This window comes from Urocampus carinirostris, chromosome 2 (genome assembly GCF_059441175.1).
Source record: "Urocampus carinirostris isolate Australia breed hairy pipefish chromosome 2, RoL_Ucar_1.0, whole genome shotgun sequence".
NCBI classification, from domain to species: domain Eukaryota; kingdom Metazoa; phylum Chordata; class Actinopteri; order Syngnathiformes; family Syngnathidae; genus Urocampus; species Urocampus carinirostris.
In genome coordinates, this window is record NC_142350.1 from 1,066,113 (window position 1) to 1,089,340 (window position 23,228).

The 23,228-nt window shown below is 42.0% G+C and overlaps 1 protein-coding gene across 1 annotated transcript; it reads right to left on the reverse strand.

The window, feature by feature from the left end:
• Positions 1–3,511: 3,511 nt before the first annotated feature.
• Positions 3,512–22,967, reverse strand: rfx5 (regulatory factor X, 5). Its single transcript, XM_088328223.1, has 11 exons — positions 22,687–22,967; positions 12,043–12,271; positions 11,940–11,973; positions 7,778–7,860; positions 7,578–7,703; positions 7,371–7,491; positions 7,129–7,203; positions 6,863–7,061; positions 6,638–6,720; positions 6,457–6,573; positions 3,512–5,285 (listed from the first exon to the last, which is right to left on the reverse strand). Exons 2-11 carry the CDS (start codon positions 12,156–12,158, stop codon positions 4,635–4,637), a joined length of 1,605 nt encoding a protein of 534 aa, XP_088184349.1. The 5' UTR covers positions 12,159–12,271; positions 22,687–22,967; the 3' UTR covers positions 3,512–4,634.
• Between the last annotated feature and the right edge of the window lie 261 nt (positions 22,968–23,228).

A 23,228-nucleotide genomic window follows, 5' to 3' on the forward strand; every position in this document is an offset into this window, starting at 1 on the left:
TAACAACATAAGTCCTTTTGGGCTGAGGACACGCCCACTCATGACATGGGTGAAGCGTCGAACACCGCGCATGCGCCTAGTGCTGCACAATATTGAAAAATAGAAAAACAAGCCTTGAATATTGTCCACAAAAAATAAAGTGATATTATTTGCCAAAATTTGACATTAAAAAGCGGTAGATGTTATCGCATATTGGATTATTGCACGTCAAACGCAATACTGTGAAAAAAACAACCCTACTTGTTTAAAGGGAGTGTGTAATATTTAGTGCCTTCTACTGGTCCCCAAAAAACTTGATTCGATATAAAACAAACATTGATTTGAATACTCGCCATAAATTCATGAAGCATCATCCCAATGTTATTGGTTACATACAGTATCTAAAATAATCATAGGTTGATAAATTTGTATTTCTTTACATAAAAGAATCCCCACCAGAGGCCCCATGTTTGTCTGGTATCTTGCTGCTACACTGTGCTCATTTGGCACTGGTTTTTGTTGGTCAACAACGACACAATGTACCTTTTGAGTATTACAATAATATTTGTATAGTATTACTATAGTATTTTTGTAGCATTTTTGTAGTTCTGGTTGGTTGTTTTTGTGTAGTTTTTCTGTAGAATTATTGTAGTTGCATTTTTGAAGTACTTCTAAAATATTATTTGTATTATAGTATTATTGCTGTAGTAATCTTCTAGTATTGTGATAGTTATTTTGTGGTATTAATGTAGTGTTTCTGTACACGTAGTCGTATTTTCAACCTAAAGGGACAGTGTGTAATATTTAGTGCCGCCTAGTGGTACAAAAAAATTTCAATCATTGGAAAAAAATCATTGTTTCGAAAACTAGGCAAAAATACATGAAATATCATATAAATGTTATATATATATATATATATATATATATATATATATATATATATATATATATATATATAAGTCAAGAAATTTGTAATTCTTTTATAGTGAAATCCACACTTGTAGCTGCCATGTTTTTTCAGCATCTTGCAGCCACTCAGTGGCACAAGCCCTCGCTCAGACCAGAAAACACAGTGCAATCTAGTGGTCAAATGTTACACACTGTGGCTTTAAAATCAGAAGTGGCAAACTTTTATCCAAATGGAAATGTAATGTGAAAGTTTAACATAATTTTCCTCATTGTAATATTTTTAGGATTATTTCACAATTCACTCTGTAATTTTTCAGTAGTTTTAGATATTTTTCAGTTTTTTCATTCTCAGTAGAACTCTTTCCAATACTATTTTCACTACTTTTAACATCATTTTCACTATTTTTCCACACAAGTCAACCTTTTCACATTAGAAAGCAGTAAACTTTATTGTGCACTCTATTTCTCCAGAATATTTGAAATAAAACATCTTACTGTAATTTTAAAGCCCCAGTGTGTAATATGTGACCACTAAAGGGAATGCAAAGAAAAAAACAGTGCCAAATGATCACAGCAGAGCAGCAAGATGCCAGACAAACATGGCAGCGACTACTAGGTATGGATTCCACTATGTAAAAAAAAAAAGGTTTCTCCACCGACGATTCGTTTTAGTAAAAATAACCATTGGTATAATAGTTCATTTATTTGAATACTGTCTTTCTTTACTGAATGAGAGATTTTCTTTTTCTCGAGGGGGCATGACAAAATAAAAGAAGCATTGTACTGTTTTCAACATAATGACCTCTTTCGTGTGTTTTTTCGACTTATCAACCCCCATACTTGTTTTTTTTTAATTAATAATCCCTTAAGTGTTTTTTTGACATACTTAACCGTTCCGTTCCTTTTTTTTACAACATGCTAACCCCTTTCATTTTTTTTTTTTGACATACTACCCTCACGGTTCTTAAACAACAGAGCAGGGTTGCACGGCTCTGTCAAGGGGGGCACATTTGACCTGAAGTATTTTTATTTTTTAACTGTCCTATAATAATGTGCAATTGCACCTGCACGATGGTTGGCGAAAGTGGCACTCTCACTTGGAGGTTTTCTTTTCCCGAGGGGGGACATGAGAAAAAAAGCACTGTACTAACCCCTTTTGTGTCTTATTTCAACATACTTACCCCTTTTGTATATTTTCTCCCGACTTATTTTAACTTTGTGTTTTTTACTCACTAACCCCTTACGAGTTTTTGACATACTAAAAACTTACATGTTTTGTTGACATACCCCTTACATGCTTTTCTGACATACCAACCTCTGAAGTGGGTTTTACAACAATCTAACCCCTTATGTGTTTTTTGACATATTAACCCAGCGGTGAGGGGGCAGGGCTCATGCCAGATAACAATAGATAAGCACTGCTTTAAGGACACCTCAAACATCACACCTATCCTTTAAATTAAAAAAAAAGGTAAATTCATTTGAAAAATCAGTAGGTGTTTTTAAGGGTCGAAAAGCGGCAGTTTAACGCAGGGGTCTCCAACTTTTCTCAAGCGTCGAGCTAACTTATTAGAGCAAAAAGCACCCAGTTTGATATCCATCCATCCATTTTCTTCTCCTTACTAGGGTTGCGGGGATGCTGGAGCCCATCCCAGCTATTTTCGGGCAGTGGGCAGAGAACTTTGGACTGGTTGCCAGCCAATCGCAGGGACAGACAATTCACTTGCTCAATTACTCCTAGGGACAATTTGGACCGGCCAATTAACCTGTCATGCATGTTTTTGGAATGTGGGCAGAAACCAGAGAGCCCAGAGGAAACTCACACAGGCACTGGGAGAACACACAAACGCAGGTGGCGGTAGCTGGACTTGAACTCTGAACCTTTGTACCACGAGGCTTTGCGCCAACCACACACCGCCACCCAGTCTGACATACATTTCTAAAATAATAACTTATCTTATACTACTTACTATGTTATTACCAGGTTAATTATTTGAAGTAGAAAGAAGGAGAAAGAAAAAGACAGAGAACAAGAAAGTGAGAATGACAGAGAACAAGAAAAAGTCAGAGTGAGGGAAAGGGAGAAAGTAATGGAGAAACAGAAAATATGGGGAGAAAGAAAAAGGAAGAGTTAGATAGTAAGAGTGAGGGAAAGAGATTAAGATAAAAATAAATAAAAAACTAAGAAATGAGAAAAAAGGGAAGAAATAGAGAAAGAGAGAAAGTGAAAGAGGAAGTTGAAAAGAAAAGAGAAAGAAAGATGAAGAGGGAAAGAGAACATGACAAGTCAAGTCTATTTGTATAGCCCTTAATCACAAAGAGTCTCAAAGGGCTACACAGAGCACAGATTATTGCAAGCCACAGACTATTATTACACCATCCCCTGATCTAAAACCTATATGAGGGCAAAGGAAAAACTCAAAAACCTCAACATGAGGAAAATCAAGAAACCTTGAGAAGGACATTAGGTAATCCCCCTTCCAGGATGAGCAACAAGAGCAAAACAAAATAAAAAGAGAGAAACAAAGGTAAAGGGAGAAAGAAAAAGAGAAATACAATAAAAAATGAAGACAAAGTAATAAAAAGGAGAGATAAGTAGGATTAATTTGACTCAGTCGACATGTCGCACTCAGGTGCCCACGGGCACTATTTTGGAGAGCCCTGGTTAAACGTGTATAGCATTAAAGTATGACATTTGTTCTTTAGAGAAGCTTAGTTAATTAATTGTCTTGACATATTTGGGTTCAATTGCATTTAACTTTTCTGATGGGTCAATATCAAAATTCCTTTCCTCATATTGTGCAGCGCGCGCGCGCACGCACGCACGCACGCACACACACACACGACAACAATTACAAACAAAGTCACGAGCGCACTAAAGTGCGTAGGTTAGCAAAAGAACTCGGGATAGGTTCTGACCCGTAAAAAAATCCTACTTCCCGTTCGGGGGGGGTTGCCTGGGGGCAAGAAACCTCAGGGGCTTCATTCATAAGGGCAATTGAGGCGGGACTTCGGTAGGTGGGATGCATTGAGGGGGTTCAAATTCAAAGGGAAGGCAACCTCTAGAACAGGAATGTCAAACTGAGTTAGGCTCTAAGGCCAGATCCTGACTTTCTGCCAGGTCAGTAAAAGAATGTCAGTTCCAAATTTTTCAGTGTTATGCTTTATCATTCTGCCTACTGCAGTAGCCTACTCTATAGATTTTAATCATGGATGACAAGGGATCTTTTCTGAGCATAACACATTTATTCGCAAACAATGGGAAAAGTTGAAGCAGTTTTACAAGTGAACCAACTCATCACACTATCCAAAGTCAAATAGAAGTTATGAAAAAAACAAACATTTTTTGCCTTATTTATTTTGAAATTTAAAAAAAAAGGGTTTCGCAGAGTAAGTCAGAATAAGATTTGACAACATTAGTTCAAACTACAGGGGTACCTCTACTTACGAATGTCTCATTTACATTGAAAATGTCTCCCTACTTACAAAGTTATCCGGTTACGAAGCTACTCCCAGAATGAATTAAATTCAGAAGTAGACGTACCACTTTACTAGGCTAGGTCTGCTAAAGCTGAGAGTATATCTTTTACTTCCCTTGAGTGGCCAGAGGGAGCATTCGGTTTGCATTAATTTGAAATATCATAACTTTTGGTAAAAATGATTTATAGCCTTGCTTCTTTTTTTGATATACTTAGAGATGTATGGGCCAGGTCCGGCCTGTTAGCCCTATGTTTGACATGCCTGATCTAGGGGCTGTGGGCGGGCCCCGGGTCACCGTCTGATGGGCTCCTGTTGGTGTTGTTGGGTCTGGGCGCCTTCTGGATGACCTCCACCATGGGCGGGCGGGCAGGGGGTGCCAGTTCCCAGTTGGTGCTGCTGGCGTTCTGGAGGAGAAGCAGTGGGCGGGGGGCGCGGTGCTCAGATTGGGCCGGCAGCGTGCCAAGGAGAAGACCCGGTGGTTCCTGGATAACAAGCTCTAGCACAGAGGAGGATGTGACAGAGGGCGCTGCCTTCTGGATGACACCCCCCGTCACAGAAGTGATGACTGGGCGGGGGGGCGTTACTGGGGGAGGCGGCAGGGGAGGGAGCAAGGCATCCTCCGGCCGGGCTTTCCTTGGTCTTCCCCGTTTACGTTTGAAGGGAGGGGCCGCCAAAGCTGCCACCGCCTCCGGAGGGCGCTTGGCGGCGGCCTCTTGGCCCTTGGGGGGCCCGGACGGCTTCAAACAGCCCTGGGGGACGATGACCAGGGGCGAAGCCATAGCGATAACTGTGCTCGGGGCACTAGAAGCGTCTTTGGGGGCCAGGGTGGGTGGCGAAGAGTGCAGTGGCATGGCAGTTTTTTCTGGAAAGGAGCTGCGGGGGAGGATTCGGGGAAGCTGTTTCATGTAGGCCTCCACCTGTCACACACACAAACACAGGCAGAAAGACATACGGGTATGTTTTCTAGGTGCCGGGCTATCCCAAGGAGAAAATAGATTATAGCAAAGACAAAAGTTGGACGGATGGTGTGACAGGGTTCATGCAGCTTTTTCATGGCCAAATTCAAGCACTTTTTGAGAACTTTCAAAGCCAATTTCCCATTTTTTTCAGTACCATTAAAAGAAGAAATCCAGCGCCGATCAAAAAAACGAGAGCCCAAACCTAAGTTCAAGACCCCAAACTCTAGCCCCAACCTTATTTTGGAACCCTAAAATCAGTTGAAAACTTGCAGGCCAAACCTTAACTCTACATCTATCCCTAGCACTAACCCTGGGTCAAATCATAACCCTTGCACAATACCTATTTTGGAACCCAACTTTCAGTTTAGAACCCTAACAATGAGCTCAAACCCTAGTTTCTAGCCCTAACACTGTTTCAAACCGTAATCCTAGCTCTAAACATATTCTGGAACCCTACATTCAGTTTAGTACCCTAACATGAGGCTCAACCCTTAGTTCCAAGCCCTAACCCCGTTTTATACCGTAACACTAGCTCTAAACCTATTCTGGATCCAGACATTCAGTTTAGAAACCCAACATGGAGTTTAAACCATAGTTCCTAGCCCTAACCCTGTTTTAATCAATAACCCTAGTTTTAAACCTATTCTGGAACCCTACATTCAGTTTAGTCCCGTAACATAGGTCTCAAATTTAGTTCCTAGCCCTAACCCTGTTTTATACTGTAACACTAGCTCTAATCCTATTCTGAAACCCTACATTCATATTACAACCCTAACATGGAACTCAAACCTAGTTCCGAACGCTAAAGTTACACCTAACTCTAGCTGAAACCCAAGCTCAAACCCTATTTCAGAACCATAAATTCAGTTTAATACCCGAATAAGGAGCCTAAACCTTAGTTTTCTAACCCTAGCTCTAATCCCATTATGGAAATTACATTTAAAACACGTTTTTAGGCCAAAACCCTAGGTCAACGCCTAACTTAAAACATATGGCAACAAATGTAAGCATTTACAAGAACTTCACCCAAAATTCAAGCACCTCTCAATCCTTGAAAACACCGCCTTAAGATTCAAGCATTTTCAAAGATTGCAAGCACCTGTACAAACCTTGGTGTGAGTGGACCTACCGCGGGGCGCAGAGAGGAGCCTTGGGCGACAGCAGGGGGCAGTGCGTCCGTCGCTTTAGCCAAAGGCGGAGTCTTGTCAACACATGGCGGCCTGGACCCCGCGTTGCCACCCTCCATCTGAGAAGAGAGGAAGCGCTGAGAGGCGGGGCAAAGGAAAACGGAAGAAGTGGGCGTGGCCTACTATCAGCTCCGAGGGGGCGTAGCCCTCGCATTTGCCCATCAAGGGGGTTTTGGTGATCACCTTGTGAGGCTTGCTAGGACCTCCTGTAAGGCACACAGCGAGCCAAGCGACACACAAAACTAGCATTTGGTCCTTCCAGCCAGATTACATGTCAGTGTAATGTTGATATTATTACTAGATTAGTGTTAGACTTGTATATAGATTAGTGTTCTAAATGTGGCGTACCCGCCAGGGCGGCGGCTGCGACCAGCTGTGCCCGGCTGCATCTTGGGTTGACGATGTGTTCCTGGACGAGGTGGCGAGCAATCTCCACCACCGTATCAAAAGAACGTTTGAGAATCTTTTGCGCCCAATCGCAGATCAGTTCGCACGCCGCCTCCGTCACTTCCTGCTTGTACGTCTGCACCAGCTCCGTCAACTCAGCCTAAGAGGCAGCAGAAAAGACAGTCAGGTGGGTTGGGGTCGGTGTTTCACCGTAAGTGCCCGTGTACCGGGTCGCTCTTGATGTCCAAGTTCGGCAGCAGCGGCATGTTGAGGACAGTCTTCCTCCGAATCCCACTGTAGCAATATGTGCCAGCTCAGCAGTTAAGGAACAGTATGTATTATTTAACCACTAAATGTCCTACCCAACTTTGATTTTTTTAATAAACTCAGGTTTATATGAAATTTAGTGTATTTTTTCCTATTATTAAAACCAATAGTTCTTTTTCCCTCTAGAAGGTGCTAAATAACGATATTTGGACTGTCCTCGTCCTCCCAAGCGTCTGGCTTTGATGTTGGGGAAGATGTCTCGGATGATTTTGCCAAAGTTGGCAACGCTCAGTGGGCGATGTTGCACATTGTCGCAGTGGCGCCTGGAAAGAGGGCGGAATGGACAGGAAGAGTGGGCGGAGCCTAACCGAAGAAGGCAGTGCAGTATGGAAGGGGTACGAGTGCTCACTTGTACGTTTCATAGACGTCCTGCTTGGGTAGGCAAGTGTCGGAGTGCTCCTCCAAGTGGCCTCGGATCCAATTGCAGGTGTGGACTTGTTCCGACGTATTAAACACACCGTCCCCACCGCTGCCGCTGAAAACGAGCACAAAAGTTGAGAAATTGTGTGACAAGGGGTTAGGGTACTGAGGCGGGGCACGGTGGCAAACCTCTTGTCGCCAGCGCCAAGGCCGGACGGCAGCTGGAGGTACAGGTACAGCTTGTCATTGTCAGAGAAGCATTGAACATCTTGCTGTGGAACCACAAGACACAAAGTCGATGACATCATCCGGAGTACTGTGACATTACACAATAACATTGTTGTGAAAAATTGTATTGAGTTGATCCATGTATGGGCAGCACGGCGAAGCAGTGGTTAGCGCGTGTGCAGCACAGTTCTGAGGTCATAAGATCGAACCTCCTGTGTGGAGTTTGCATGTTTTCCCCGTGCTTACGTGGGTTTCCTCCGGGCACTCTGGTTTCCTCACATGTTAGGTTAATTGGCTGGTCCAAATTGTCCCTAGGTGTGAATGAGCGGGCAAATTGTCTGTCCCAGTGAGCCCTGCGACTGGCTGGCAACCAGTTCAGGGTGTCCCCTGCCCACTGCCCGAAGATAGCTGGGATGGGCTCCAGCACCCCGCGACCCTATTGAGGATAAGCGGTGCAGATCATGAATGGATGGATGGTTGATTCATGTATGACATTGTATTTATTTGATTACTCTAAGTCATGTCTCTGTGCGAGTATCAAAACGTCCCATCAATTCTGCATTCTTCTCAAAGTTCTTCTCCTGACCCCCTCGGTGTTGTCTTTAACTTAAAGGCACAACATAGTTGGTGGCCAACATTACAAGCAAACGTCCTCTAACAATGAAAATTTCACACTTTTATAGGCCAGGACAGCTCGGGTTTATTGCTTCTTTAGTAAAAACTTGGTGATCGTAGACTCTGAATTGGTAGACCATATTTAAGCAATACCTGACACTAGTGATGTTACGCTTGAAGCAGACACTCGAGACACGGATTGAGCGCTCGCGCTAGAAGTATCACAATCAGTGGTGCTAATGTCTTGCTGGATCCAGTGACACATCTAAAGATGTCACGCTCGAAGCAGAGGCTCGGCAGGGGTAGCGCGGTTGCTCAACAAATGTCTCAATACGTTGTTCCGACCCATGCCACATTGGGTGGAAAAATCACGCGACCGCAGAAGCAAAGCGTGGGGGAGTCACGCACGTGTCAACAGGTGACTGTTGACATGTCACTTAGATAAAGAGGGATCGAGTAAGTCAATTTACTTCTGTCAAACTGCTTTAAAAAGGAGAAACATTCCTCAAAATTGTCTGGCTTTTGCGCACATTACGTCATATTAAGAGCGATGGAGAGTGAGGTGAAGTTAGATCACATTAGCGTAATTTGCAATTGCACAAAAAATAGGCATTCTTTGCCAAACTATACACTAATTTACATATTAGGAACACACATTCATTTATTTACGACTAATACAAGTTAGTTTTGGTGTCTGTCAGTTTTTGAGTTTTTGTATTTGTTTATCTGTTTACCAGTTTAAACAGACTGTGCTGAATATTTGACCACTCGTCACAGTAGTCGTGCAAGCAAAAATGAGTAAGATTAGAGACTCAAAGAGATCAAACTGCAGTATTTTTGCCCAATATTTTGAAATGAGAGAAAAAAGAAATAAAACAAGAAAACAGAACGAAAAAAAAAAAAAAAAGGAACAAAGAAAATAGAAAAAAGGAAAGAATTTATCCATTATGTGTACCTCTCGAAAAGAAGAAAAAAGGAAAGTAAAAAAAAAAAAAAATCGAAGAAAAAAATGACATAAGACAGAAAGAAAGACAAGAAAGCTTGGTTAAAAAAAGGAAACGGGGAAAAAAAAGACAGGTTTATGTTTTTGGGGTACCGTATCAGGAAGATTCCCAACAAATATGTCAGCTCCCTAGGTAATCTGTTCTATGTCAAAGAGTATTTTCAAAACTGGAGGGGTCATTAGCAATAGAAAAAAAACAAATAAAACCAAATGCTGCTGAGATTACTTTGTTTTTGAATAAACACCAAAATCCTCCATCCTAGTGTCACTAGCATTAATCAACCACAATGAGATTGCATTGCACATAATCATTTCAGTTTTTCATTTAAATGTAACAAAGCATCTTTTTAAGGCACATGGGAGAGAGGATTAATCCATGCCAGGCCTGTAGTCAAACCTGATACTGCCTGCAACTTAGGTAACCACTTTGACACCCAGAGGCGGTTTAAATGCATTGTTGTTAGGTGACATTAAAAATGTTTTAGTCCAGCAGAATTCATGACACTGAATTGTTTCAAATGTCCTGAAGCACTGAACCATGTCAACTCATTTGCTTCAATGATACATAAAGCATTGGTAAGGTGGTGAAGAGAAGCTAGTCACCATACTGATTTGTGGCAAATGCTTCACGACATTGAAACATTTTCACACATTGCTTCATATTAATTCACTAATTCAGAAAGCTTCGGTTTCTCCATCACTACACAATACAATAATCTGACCCAGACTGCCTGTTCAAAAATTCTGGTGGGCCAAGATTCTCTGAGCTGTATGCCATGCACTTGAGCAGCTAAACTGACCTTCCCTTCACTAAAACCAGATGTTTCTCAACTCTATAGCATGAGATGCAGTTCAGAACAAACAAATACAATTTCATACATGAATCAAACAATACAATTTTCCACAACGACATCTTCCCTCCTCATGTGACATCACACTATGACATCATCCATCGTAATTGTGCACATGGACGTCCCAGTCCACTTGTTAAAATGTTTTTGTTCTTTTTAGTGCTTATTCTTTAAATGAAGAATGCTTTATTATCCTACTTATTTAGTTCTTGCTTGTACTTGAGCTCACAATGAAAAATGCAAAACAAATAAGCCCAGCACAAAAATGACTTCCACCTGCTTTGTTTCAAATAACTCACTTTGGAATGGATGGAATGACGGCGCCCCCTTTTAGATAGTTCCCGGATGTACCAATTCACCATGTACCATAATGAAATCTGATAACATGAAGTTTTGAGTGTAAATAAAAAATCCAAGGCAATGCATTGATAAAATAATGTTCTAACCATACGCAATTATGTCAATTAGAGGGGCATTCTCCAGTACAGAACATTACGCAAATTTCTCACTTCTTTGGCTTTCTAAGAAGTTTAGCAACTTCAAACACCGTCAGCCAATCTTGGTGGTCTCAGATATCTGAGACCATGCCCAGAGGCATGATATGGTCAAGCGTCCCTGGTCCATATAAAAAGAGGAGCTGATCTATAGCTCATCCTCTTTTCTTCTGCCTGGCTGGCTAGTCTCGCACGGCAGCCGCGCCAAGCAGTCATGCAGGCCTGCACTGCGGCCTTGAGTTCAACACGTGGGCCATACATTGTGACCATCCAGAGCACAAGACCAAATCTCTCCGCAACAAAAAGTAAGAGTTCGGTTTCAGATTTAACAGCATGTTTGCTGGTTCTCGGGAATGAGCATTTTTTTCTGTACAAGGGAATCTCCCCAAATCGAATAGCATTATAGCACTTTTTCTTTTTATGCTCGTAACTTCAACTTTCAGCGGTCGAAAACTCCCATAATCTCCGGTGCCATCGCCTACCCCTTATTTCCCCGATTATCACTTCTCTGTGTGAATAAATTATGTGTGCTATTTTAATCTGCCTTGTTCATGAAACCATTTTCTTGGGATTAGTAATGTATATCAGAACTCAAAGAAATAATGTAATTTTTTTTTTTTTATCAGTGTAGGAAATTCTAGCATCCTTCAGCGAAAAAACAATTTATGGTGAAGCCCAAGCAACATCTAGAGTCAAATTCGTTTACTGATTGCAGTTAAAATAAAAAAAATCCCTACAAGAATGAGTAACCAATTCTTCTTTATGAGTTCTTTCTAGTAATTCTGCTTAAAAAAATAAAGCTATTGCAAAGGACCTATAAAAGAGGTTGGAATTTCTGCATCATGAGGATTGTCCACAGCGTCTTTCTCCTTGCAAGCTCAAAATTAATTAATGTATTTTCTCCTTATTGGAGGGTCTACTGTAAAATGATCAACATGCAAATCATTTTTGACTAACTTTGTTTTCTGAGCAAACCTGTTGACTGAATTTTGTCTGCCCAATTTGTATAGTGTCATGCAGTTAGGAAATGGCTTCAAAGGAGGTACAAATCTGCATCAACTGGTCAGTTTGAGTAGAGCTCATTTTTATCTTGGTAGCAACCACATTGACGCAGGGGTACACATTAACAGCATAACCACAAATATGACATCAGTTCTCACCAGGATCTGGTCAACTTTGCTCTGCACGCTCTTTCTGTCGGAAAACACGAACAGAAAGTGAGGTCAGGATGTTGCGCCACTTCGTGGCAGCCATGGTACATACGAGATGTTGGTCTTAAGCCTGTGCAGGAGCATGCTGGGTTCGGTGTAGCCATCGGGCGAGTGGGAGTCACCCTCCTGGCTGTCGCCACCTAGGCGCCGTTGCTGCTCCTCCATCATGGCCGCCCACGTCAACTAATACGCCACCATTTGGACTCGGGTGGGGCTGCCCTCAAAATGGCGCCACGGGCATTCAGATGGTGCTTTACCTGTCACGTCCACTTAGGTTGAGTCTGGTGAGGCACAGTCACATAGCAAATAAATGAAACAACCTATTAACATTTGATTGTTAGAGCAAGAAAGCAACATATAAACAGTAGAATATAGTGCAGTGAAAAAGTATTTGCCCCCTTTCAGAATTTTGTGTTTTTTGCACAATTATCACTCACTAAGTTTTCAGATCAAACAAAACTCAATATATCACAGAGACAACCCAAGAAAATACAAAATACAGTTTTGAAATATTCATTCCATTTATTAAGGCAAGGCACAAAAAATCTAGGCCTATCTGGACCTACGTGAAAAAGTAATTGCCCCCCATTAAATGACAGAGTAACTTCGTCTAACCACAGTTTTGGGAAAGATGAGTTCAATTCCATACGCTACTTCTGAAATTGATTGCCATTAGAATCAGGAAATAACCCAAATTTAATGAGTTTGACAACGTGAAGTAGGCTACCAATCTGAATAACACAATTGACGTTCCAAATCGCAATCCCAGCTCTCACTATCACCCACCCTCTGCCTTGAAGCAAGAAAACTGTGTGCCTCACTCTGGATCTGCGCACAGGCTTATCATAGTCTTCTTTGCACAACGAAGGACCAGAGAAGGCCGAGACATTATGTGGCCAGAAACCAGAGCAGGCCGAGACACGTGAAAAATAACAAAAAATTACAGATTGACGACCAAAACACAGAAGAACGACAAAAAAAATAAAATTACAAGCACTGAAAAACAATAAGACCAAAAAGCAAATGCAACAACCAGAAATGCCCGCATGATGACCAAAAAAGAAAAACATAAAACTACCAAAACACGACAGAAAAAACAATCTCAATATATCACAGAGACAAATGATTCAAACACTGAAAACACACAAAATATGCCAAAACACGCCCCAAAAACATACACAAACAACAGAAAACAACCCCAAAAACAACTGAAAAACAACAGAAAACACGTGAAAAATGATTTTAAAAAACACTTGAAAAATACTTGTTAATGACCAAAGACTGAAAACCGACATAAAAGAACAACTAAAAAAACAACATAAGACCCAAGAGCAATCATAAAGCAACCCAAAAAAAAACACAAAGATGACTCAACAACCACAAATGACCGGCTAAAGACCAGAAAAAAAGCCTTAAAAACGGCTAAAATACATAAAATGATCGAAATACAACCGAAAAATGACCCAGATACTAAAGACTTGCGAAAATGACCACAAAAAAGACCCATAAACCAACACACACAACAGAAAACTACCCCAAAGCAACTGAAGTTACAGAAAACGCATGAAAAATGACTGATTTACTAACAAAGACTGAAAAAGGATCCAAAAACAATAGTTAAGACCAACTAAAAAGCAAATGATCCAAAAGCAACCGTAAAACGACTGAAAAACAATTGGATATCGCTCAAAAAACAACTACCAAAACACAAAAAAATTACCCAAGTAGGACAGCAAAACGACTCAAATACAAAAAACATGATATAAATGACCATAAAACGACCCAAAAAAACCTAACCAAACAGAAAACGACTCCATAACATTAAGAAAAAAATGACCAAAAAAGGGCTATTTGTGCCAAATCGTCATCCTAGCTCTCTCGATGGCCCTCTTCCAACAGGCAACAGAATTTCGTGCCTCACTCCGCATATGCTCAGCACAGTAATACAGTGCATACTCACTGTGTTCAAATTATAATATGAAAATTCCATCATTTTATGAAAGAAAATTCCCCAAATTGTGAAGTTAAATGAAAAACCTGACTGCTTTTCCTAATTGGTTCAATTTAATCAATGTCGCCGTCACCATGATTGGGGGCCCCACAGATAATTTTATGTATTTGTTGAGCAATTTCAAGCTGTTTTATAAATATTTGTGAATATTTCACCAAGTATTCACTTCAGGCAGACAGATCATTAGATTATTTGGCACCCAACACATTTAGCATGGCCTGATTAAGTTGTATTTGACTGTGTACTTTAATGAAGGATTGGCTGTGATTTTTCGACTGTGTACTTTGATATTGCATTCTTTCGGTCTGCGATATATTGCGTTCCTATTTGCAAAGTAAAGCAGCCGAGCCCTGCATTATGCCGGTGGGCGGAGACATAACTGCGTGCGATTCCTGTTCAAAGATGTGGAAGCTGATTCGGAAAGAATGTCAAGGCTGGATTTTTGGAACAGGTTTGTTCGAAATTGTCTGAAGTTTAAACCGGAGGAGATAAATTGCATCATAACCTTGCCTTTTGGCAAGGGCTTTGATGTAAGTTTTGTAACGGCGGCTCTTTTGCAAGAGTTTTGGAATCGCTTTGAGGGGGTGAGGCCCCAGTTTTCTGGATTTATAGTGGAGAAGCTGACTGATAATGCTAGCAAGATAGTCATTGTCAGAATGTTTAATGAAGTGGTGAATGCATATGACATCTGTTATTGGTTGAGCAGATACTGCTCGATAAAAGGCCAGGCTATGAAGGTGAAGGATGAGAATGGCATTTGGAATTGTGCCTGGAGGATACCCATCCAACATGGGCAAGACCCTCAGGGCTTTCAGGGACTGAAACACCTCCCGTCGATGATAGTCCTGGGGGAAAACCGTGGCTTTATCCACTACCAAGGACAACCAAAACTCTGCCGGAAATGTGGTGAGCATGGGCATCTGGCTGAGGTATGTGATCGAATTATTTGTGGAAAGTGCAGGACAATTACATTCTTTTGAGGAGTGTACCAATAGCAGAAAATGCAACCTCTGTGGAGAAATGAACCACCTCTATAGGAACTGCCCGAAATCGTTTGCTAACAAGTTGAAATCTAGGAAGGCAGTTAACAAAGACAATAAAGACAATGAAATGATTACAGACAACATAGACAATGAAATGAATAAATGTAACAAAGAAAAATTGGGAGTGGTGAAAACACCGGAAACAAAGATAGAGGAAAGCCGATTGCCGATAAAAACGCCCACAAGGGAACTGTATGAAGTTGAGCCGGAGGAAGTCGGGGAAGAAAAAAACCTGATCCCTTGTGGGCAGGGAAGTAGGAGACCCCCCGAGATGGGTCCTCTGGCCCACCCCCTAACCCAGAAAAAAGGGGAAGATCTGGAATCACAGACAGAGAGTCAGAGGATTCCAGACTTTTCCCCGGTGGATCTCCAAATGAGGTAATGTTTTTAAGTGGTGCTTTGTGCCCCAATCAGGAATCCGACACAGGCGACACTCTCAATGACCACCAGAGAATGGACTCGGATCCCCCGGTTTAGTCTAAGTCAGGGGTCTCAGACTCGCGGCCCCCGGGCCAACTGCGGCCCCCAGGACGATAATTTGCGGCCCGTCTTAATATGAAAGTTATTAATGTTAGTGCGGCTCGCAAAAGTGACATGAATGACACTTGTTGTGTGCGGAGCTGAATGAACCAATCACGGTTAGGTATATGGGTCTGGTGGGCGGGAGCTGAATGAACCAATCACGGTTAAGTATATGGGTCTGGTGGGCGGGACATCGGCTGGACTGTCCCGGTCAAACTGAAATTTAACAGTAAACCCGGGTATACACTGTGCGATTTTTTTCAGTCGCGGCAAAAGCTACAGCTCAGTAGCCTAGATGGTAGTGTGCCCGCTTTGAGACTGGGAGGTCGCTGGTTCGCGCCTCGGCCGAGTCATACCTAATTGGTATAATGGCGGCGCCCTCTGTTGGCTGCGGCTGCATCGACTCGCTACAACGGGTCAGGTGTATCGACATTTCGTTCTGTGTACATTGTTACAAAGAATGACAATACAAAGGAAATTATTATTAATTATTATAGCTCACACTGTGCGAGTGAATCGCTCAGAAAATGCGTGGTTAATAATAAACGGAGCGGGCTTTCATGTCTTGTTATCTGTGTTTGAACATGAGCATGACAGCTCATGCTGTCACAGCTCCGGACCAATACAGAAAGTCGCCACATTTTGCTGAGGCGCATGCGCAAAGTTTGTCCAAAATATCAAAATTGTGTTAAAAATAAAGGTATTTGGGGCAGCACGGCGGCGCAGTGGTTAGCGCGTGTGCAGCACAGTTCTGAGGTCGTGGGGACCTCCTGTGTGGGTTCAAATCCAGCTACCGGCCTTACTGTGGAGAGTTTGTATGTTCTCCCCGTGCTTGCGTGAGTTTCCTCCGGGCACTCCAGTTTCCTCCCACATTCCAAAGACATGCATTTCAGGTGGATTGGCCGGTCTAAATTGTCCCTAGGTGTGAATGAGCGAGCGAGTTGTCTGTCCCCGTGTGCCCTGCGATTGGCTGGCAACCAGTTCAGGGTGTCCCCTGCCCACTGCCCGTAGATGGCTGGGATGGGCTCCAGCCGCCCCGCGACCCTAATAAGGATAAGCGGTACAGCTAATGAGATGAGATGAGCTATAGGTATTTGAGAACAGTGGAATGTTTTATCAGCGCTTTTCTTGTGGAAATCCTGATGCGGCCCAGCCTCATCCAGGATCTGCCTCCAGCGGGCCGCTAGGTCAATTGAGTTTGAGACCCCTGGTCTAAGTACTTTGTACACTTTAACAACACTTATGAACATTACCTTCTCTACTATCAATGTGAAAAGTGTGAGATCAAAGGTTAAAGCTCACAGCGTTTTATCGTTTTTAAAAACCATCAGATCAGATGTGTTTTTACTACAAGACTGCTGCATGCCCTTTTTAAAAAATTTGTGGGAAGAGATTTGGCCATATCCTTCATTATGGAGTGGCTCAAATGAAAACCGTACGATGGGGTGGCCATTTAAATAAACAACCCTCAACTCATCATAAAGGGGAGTACTGTGATGAAAGACGGACACGCAATTTAGCAAGACTTTCCTATATAGGGAAGGATTTTAACCTCATTAACATATACGGCCATCCTGACAAACAACTCAGGTACGAACTCTTAGAAGACATCCAGTCACATATGCTAAGCCATCAACCACTAATCGTGGGAGGAGATTTTAATTGCGTCCTAAGTAGAAAGGATAGAAAGGGGACCGATGAGGAGTTTAAAGTAGATAAAACATCAATTTTATTACAGGACATGTGCCGGACATTTAAACTGGAAGACTGTTTCAAATCTATACATCCAGGAGAGGAGGGCTTCACCTGGTTCAGTAGTGACAATGCCAGAGCCTCTCGAATAGACTACATATTTACAAGGGGCTTAACACGGAGTGATGCCAGATTAATTCCTGTCTTTTTTTCAGATCACTTGCTACTGTCCTGCTCTCTCTCATTTCCTTCAGGTATGACTGTTGGGAGGGGTCTGTGGAAGTTGAACTGCTCCCTGCTGGAGGATGAGGCCTTAGCCGCACAATACAGGGAGCGGTACAAGGACTGGCAGACCCTTCAAGACTCGTATGATTCACGAGCACAGTGGTGGGAGAAGACAAAGAAACGAACGCAGATTTTTTTTATAATTGCAGGGAAAAACAAGAAATTTAAAGAGATGAAACGCACGTCGGGACTACAAAGAAGACTCCAACGCTATTTTACCCTAACACAAAAGGGGATGGACTTTAATGATGAAATCGGAGAGATCAAACAAGAACTAAACGCTTTGGCGGAAATAAAGAGTAAAGGCATCATAATAAGAAGCAAAGAAAGAGAAATAGAAGGGGAAAAAAATGTACGCGCTATTTTGTTAAAAAAATTATGAGCAAAAGTGAGGGGCTTTTTAAACTCCATAACGAAAACGGGTGTTGTGGCAAACAGACTTGCACTTGTAGAATAGAGTTGCATACATGTAGAAATGTAGAAAGATTGTGGTAAATAGACTTGCATTTGACGTCAGTAAAAAACTCAGTTCGGGAAGTTCTTGGCAGACAGTTGAGTCTCTGTATACACTGGGCAAGGAACGAAAGGTCTCTGTATACACTGGGCAAGGAACGAAGATCTCTGTATACACTGACGTCAGACTGTTTGGAGAAGCCATCTCCTTGTCTCCTAATAAGGATACAAGGAGATGGCTTGAACGAGAAAAACAAAATTCCTTTAAGTAATACGTGATACAGGACCGCCTTTTGGGTTGTACTCAATCGAAGCCTAATCGTCACTACCAGCTTTAAATACATTGTCATGTTCCTAGCTTTGTGAGATCTTCATTGACGAATCAATAAAGTTGTATCTCCCTCCACGCGGCTGGCTCCTGCCCATCTTTATCCACATATGAGAAGACTTTTCTCTCGATTATCGAACCTCCAAATTTCTCCAACATTTCGACAACACGGGCTGATAACAAAGGAAAGTAGTGAAATAACCAAATTAGTCGAAGACTACTACAAAAAATTATATGAAAGGAAAGAAACACATGAGAATGAAATGGGACATGTATTAGATCATATCTCGAGATCAGTGCGTCAAGACCCCTTTTTAGCATCGGACTTTACCCAAGACCAACTGAATGATTGCATAAAGACTTTTAAAAAAGGCAAATCACCTGGGGAGGACAGGCTCAGCCTCGAATTTTATCGGACTTTTTGGGGTATTCTAGCACCAGATCTGATTACTGTTTTTAACGAATTTTCCAGTCGAGACAACATGCCAGACAGTTTCAGAATAGGGATAGTTACTCTATTGCACAAAAAAGGAGACAAAACTGACGACCCATAACGCTTTTAAACGTGGACTGTAAAATTTTCAGCAAGCTTTTAGCAACACGAATGTCTGCAGTCTTGGGAGACTTGGTTGATCCGGACCAAACCTGTGCCATCGTGGCAAGGAAGATCAGCGACAGTCTCATGCTGATCCGTGACACCATCTGTTATGCGAGAGACAGAAACATGTGACTAGTGGTCCTAAACCTAGACTTTGAGAAAGCCTTTGATCGAGTCTCGCACCAATACCTCTTCAGGGTACTGCAAAAATGTGGTTTCCCCCAAAAATACATCAAGTGGGTGGGACCACTATATTTAGACATCTACAGCAAATTCATGATTAACGGGAATTTATCGGAAGCAGTAGAGATCAACTGCGGTGTACGTCAGGGTTGCCCTTTATCTCCCCTTCTCTATGTGTTCTTTGCATTTTCTTTGCACAAATTTTAAGAAAAGATAGATTTGTCGAAGGGATCAATATCCCAGGAAGTGGGGGACAAATTACTAAGTGTGTTTTGTACATGGATGATTTTAATATTTTATGTACTGACCTCTTATCCGTTAGAAGAGCCCTTGAATTGACTGACCTGTTTGGGAGGGCGTCTGGGTCAAGGCTCAATAGAGAAAAGTCACAAGCGAAGTTTTATGGACCGTGGACAGAGACAAAAAAGGCAGGACTCCCACTGACGGTGCTAAAGACAGACCAGAAAATTCTAGGGATTAAATTCAATGCGAATGGAGGAGGCGAGACCAGCTGGGACGATGTGACAAGGAAAGTTAAGCAAAGACTTGGTTTTTGGACACTAAGAAAACTGACAATAGAGGGGAAGGTCGTAATCATCAAAGCGATCATCCTCCCACTGCTTTTATCAGTCAGTTTAGTTTTTATGCCCAAAAGAAAGTGCTTTTACAACTGGACCGAGCCATCTTTCACTTTATCTGGGGCTCAAAGTGGGAAAGGATAAAAAGAGACACAATAAAAAAGAAAAATGGGGGAAAGGGGTTCCTGACCTCCAGCTCTTCCTGGGGAGCAAATATGTCTCCCTCCACTTCCAAAACCCTATGGGCCCACCCAACATACCGAAAAGTCAAGCGATGACCCAGTTGTGGATGGGCTCGTACTTGCGGAAGCTAAAGCTTGTAGCAAACAATCATTTGATACCAGTGTCCTTTAACTTGCCACCAACACATCTCTTTATTCGGGACTTCTTAAAGAAATTTGATTTAGAAACACAAGAATGTCACACTTTACAAAACCACAAGGCCCTTATTGCTATTGTGCAGGAGCGAGAAACAGAGAGTCCTGTGCCGGGGCTTGCGTTTGGCGAGCCTACAACGGTTTGGAGCAACGTGAATTATCCTGCCCTCCCAAACAGACCACGGGACCTGTCATGGATGGTGGCTCATGAGGTTCTCGAGCGGCAAGCCTAGGACGCAGCCATAGAGAAGAATCGTCTGCACCCACCCGGAGGAGGGAACCGGGGGTCCCGGCAGCAACGGCCTGGTTTTTCGGGTGGTTGTGGAAGGTAGAAGTAAGAAGGGTGATTACCCATCTGAGCATTCCGGGCAGAGGACTGGAGGATGCTGCTTGGGAGGGTGGGATGGAATCCCACTTGAGAAGACAGAGCTATGCCCTTTTGCACAATAGTATTGCCCTTTCTTTACACATTGGTTAATTGCTGTTAAAAGTGTCGATAAAAATTGTCCAAACCTCATATTGTTAGAATATAATGAAATTGTGAATGTATTTAATTGCTGTTAAAAGTGTCGATAAAAACTCATATTGTTGGGATATGATATAATGAAATTGTGTGTTTAATTGCTGTTAAAGATGTCGGAACTAATTGTTAAAACGTCATATTGTCAGATACAACGAAATTGTGAATATGCTTAATTGCTGTTAAAATTGTTGAGAAAAGTTGTTCAAACCTCACATTGTTTATTTGCTGTTAATAGTGTCAAAAAATTGTTCAAACCAAAATTTTGTTGAGCGGGGATAGGGGAGTCAACTAACGGAAAACAGGAGGCGTAGAATGTTAGCCCTTCTTTTCAACATTTACATGCTTCCATTAGGTGACATTATTCGCAAGTACAATATCAGCTTCCACTGCTACGCAGACGACACTCAACTCTATCTTCCGTTGGAGGAATCTTCCACACTAAACTGGAAATTTGGAGGCCTGCCTCACCGAGATAAAAGAGTGGATGGCACTCAATTTCTTGCGTCTTAACTCTGAAAACACTGAAATGTTAGTCATTGGTCCATCTAAATGCCGTGACTTATTCTCAAAAACTGCTGTGAACATTGACAAATGTCACATCACACAGAGTGACTCAGTTAAAAATTTAGGTGTCATATTTGACCCTGATCTAACCTTTGAGATGCATGTAAAGAAAATTACTAGAACCGCTTTCTTCCATCTTCGTAACATTGCCAAAATCCGTTCAATACTGTCTCAGTCTGATGCGGAAACTATAATTCATGCATTTGTTACCTCCCGTCTCGATTACTGTAATGCACTACTCTCCGGTCTCCCGAAGTCCAGAATCAAGTCTCTTCAGCTAGTACAAAATGCCGCAGCGAGGCTTTTAACTAGGACAAAAAAGTACGATCACATGACACCGATTTTGGCTAACTTGCACTGGCTCCCAGTTAGCCAAAGATGTGACTTCAAGGTTCTCTTAGTATTGTACAAAATCATACATGGACTTGCTCCCTCTTATCTTTCAGATCTGATCTGCCCCTATGTCCCGGTCCGAAGCCTACGATCTGAGAGTGCCGGTCTTCTGGTGATCCCAAGAGCAAAGAAGTGTTCTGCTGGTTCGAGAGCGTTCTCCATCCGGGCACCGGTGCTGTGGAATGCTCTTCCCCCTGAGATCCGATCTGCAACCTCAGTGGAAATGTTTAAATCTAAACTTAAAACTCATTTCTACTCCATTGCATATGAATAATAACCTACTCTTCTTGTCGGCTGAAAAATAGTCTGTGTAACATAGTGTACTAATCTGTGAAGCCCTTAGAGACTTATTGTGATTAAGGGCTATACAAATAAAAATGACTTGACTTGATGCTACTAGAAAACTAAACTAAAAATTGACCAGATAAAATGACAAAAAATAAAATAAAATTACCCAAACACTAAAAACACTCAAATTATGATAACAATAAGACCCCAAAACCATACCAAAACAACAGAAAATGGACCCAATACAAAGAACAAAAAAAATTCTGAAAAATGACCAATAAATGACCGAAAACAATGTGAAATAAAAAATGATCCCAAAAAATTACCCCCAATCTACTCAAACAACAGAAAAACAAACTGAAAACAATTGAATATGACCCAAAACGATTAAAGAAACCCCAACAACTAAAAACAAAAAAAGACCCATAAACAGAAAACACATTTTAAAAGACCAAATAAAACACTCAAAAGAACATTTGTGCCAAATCACCATCCTAGCTCTTACTATTACCCTCTTCCATGAGGCTAAATAACTGCGAGACTCATTCTGTATCTGCTCAGCAGTGATAGATTACATAATAATTGCAACATCATATAGAAAAATCACCCATTTGTAAAAGATATCCCGAAAAGTTGTGAATTTCAATGAGAAATAATATTTGAACGGCGTCATCTGGCCGTGCCTTTACCATTTGGCTCCAATCATAAATACAAAGATGAACCTAGGCCAAGGGTACGCGTCACGGGACTAGTGTGCGCTAGAGAAAATTTAATGTATTTGTTAAGATGTTTTGTAAATATGTGACCATTTCGCTGGGTGTTCGTTGCGGGATGCAGGGCAAAAGGGGTTCGACTTACGGGAAGCAGGAGGCGGTTTGAGGACGGCCAGTCGCTAGCCACCTTAGATTAAGAGGCTAGGTGTCATGCTAGCTGCCACCTTCCTCAGCGACGACAACCGCGTTCGTCCCGGGTTAGGTTAGCTATTTCTTAGCACCGGTTAGCCCGTTAGCTATTGGGCGACAGCGAGCCCTCCCTTTTCGAGTCGACTTGACCCGAATTGGCCTGCCCGAACGTAAGCACAAAATCGTGTCTAGAAACGGGCACTAGCAACGCCATTGTTGTACCTTGAAAAGAGAAAAGGAAAGTACCTGAAGAAGAATCCGTCAAAATAGACCTGAAAATGATTTTGATTGGAGGACTATCTTATGTTTGCCTGACTACAAAGCGCACTTCCATTGCCATTGGCCTACGCACTGAAAACTGCACAGATACCCAAATATGACCGCACTGCATTCGCCGAGGCCAAACATTTTTCTGAGGGGGATTATTTTGATTGGATGACGCAGTCTGGTCTGCCCAGTTACAATACAGATGATTATGTTTGTGGTCAATTGACCCAA

Excerpts from the sequence above, each read along its gene's own strand:
- rfx5 (XM_088328223.1), bottom strand. The coding sequence starts at position 12,158 with ATGATGGAGGAGCAGCAACGGCGCCTAGGTGGCGACAGCCAGGAGGGT. Across the intron at positions 7,492-7,577 it reads GACGTCTATGAAACGTACAA|GCGCCACTGCGACAATGTGC; the intron begins GTGAGCACTCGT and ends CCCTCTTTCCAG. Across the intron at positions 7,062-7,128 it reads TGGACATCAAGAGCGACCCG|GCTGAGTTGACGGAGCTGGT; the intron begins GTACACGGGCAC and ends GCTGCCTCTTAG.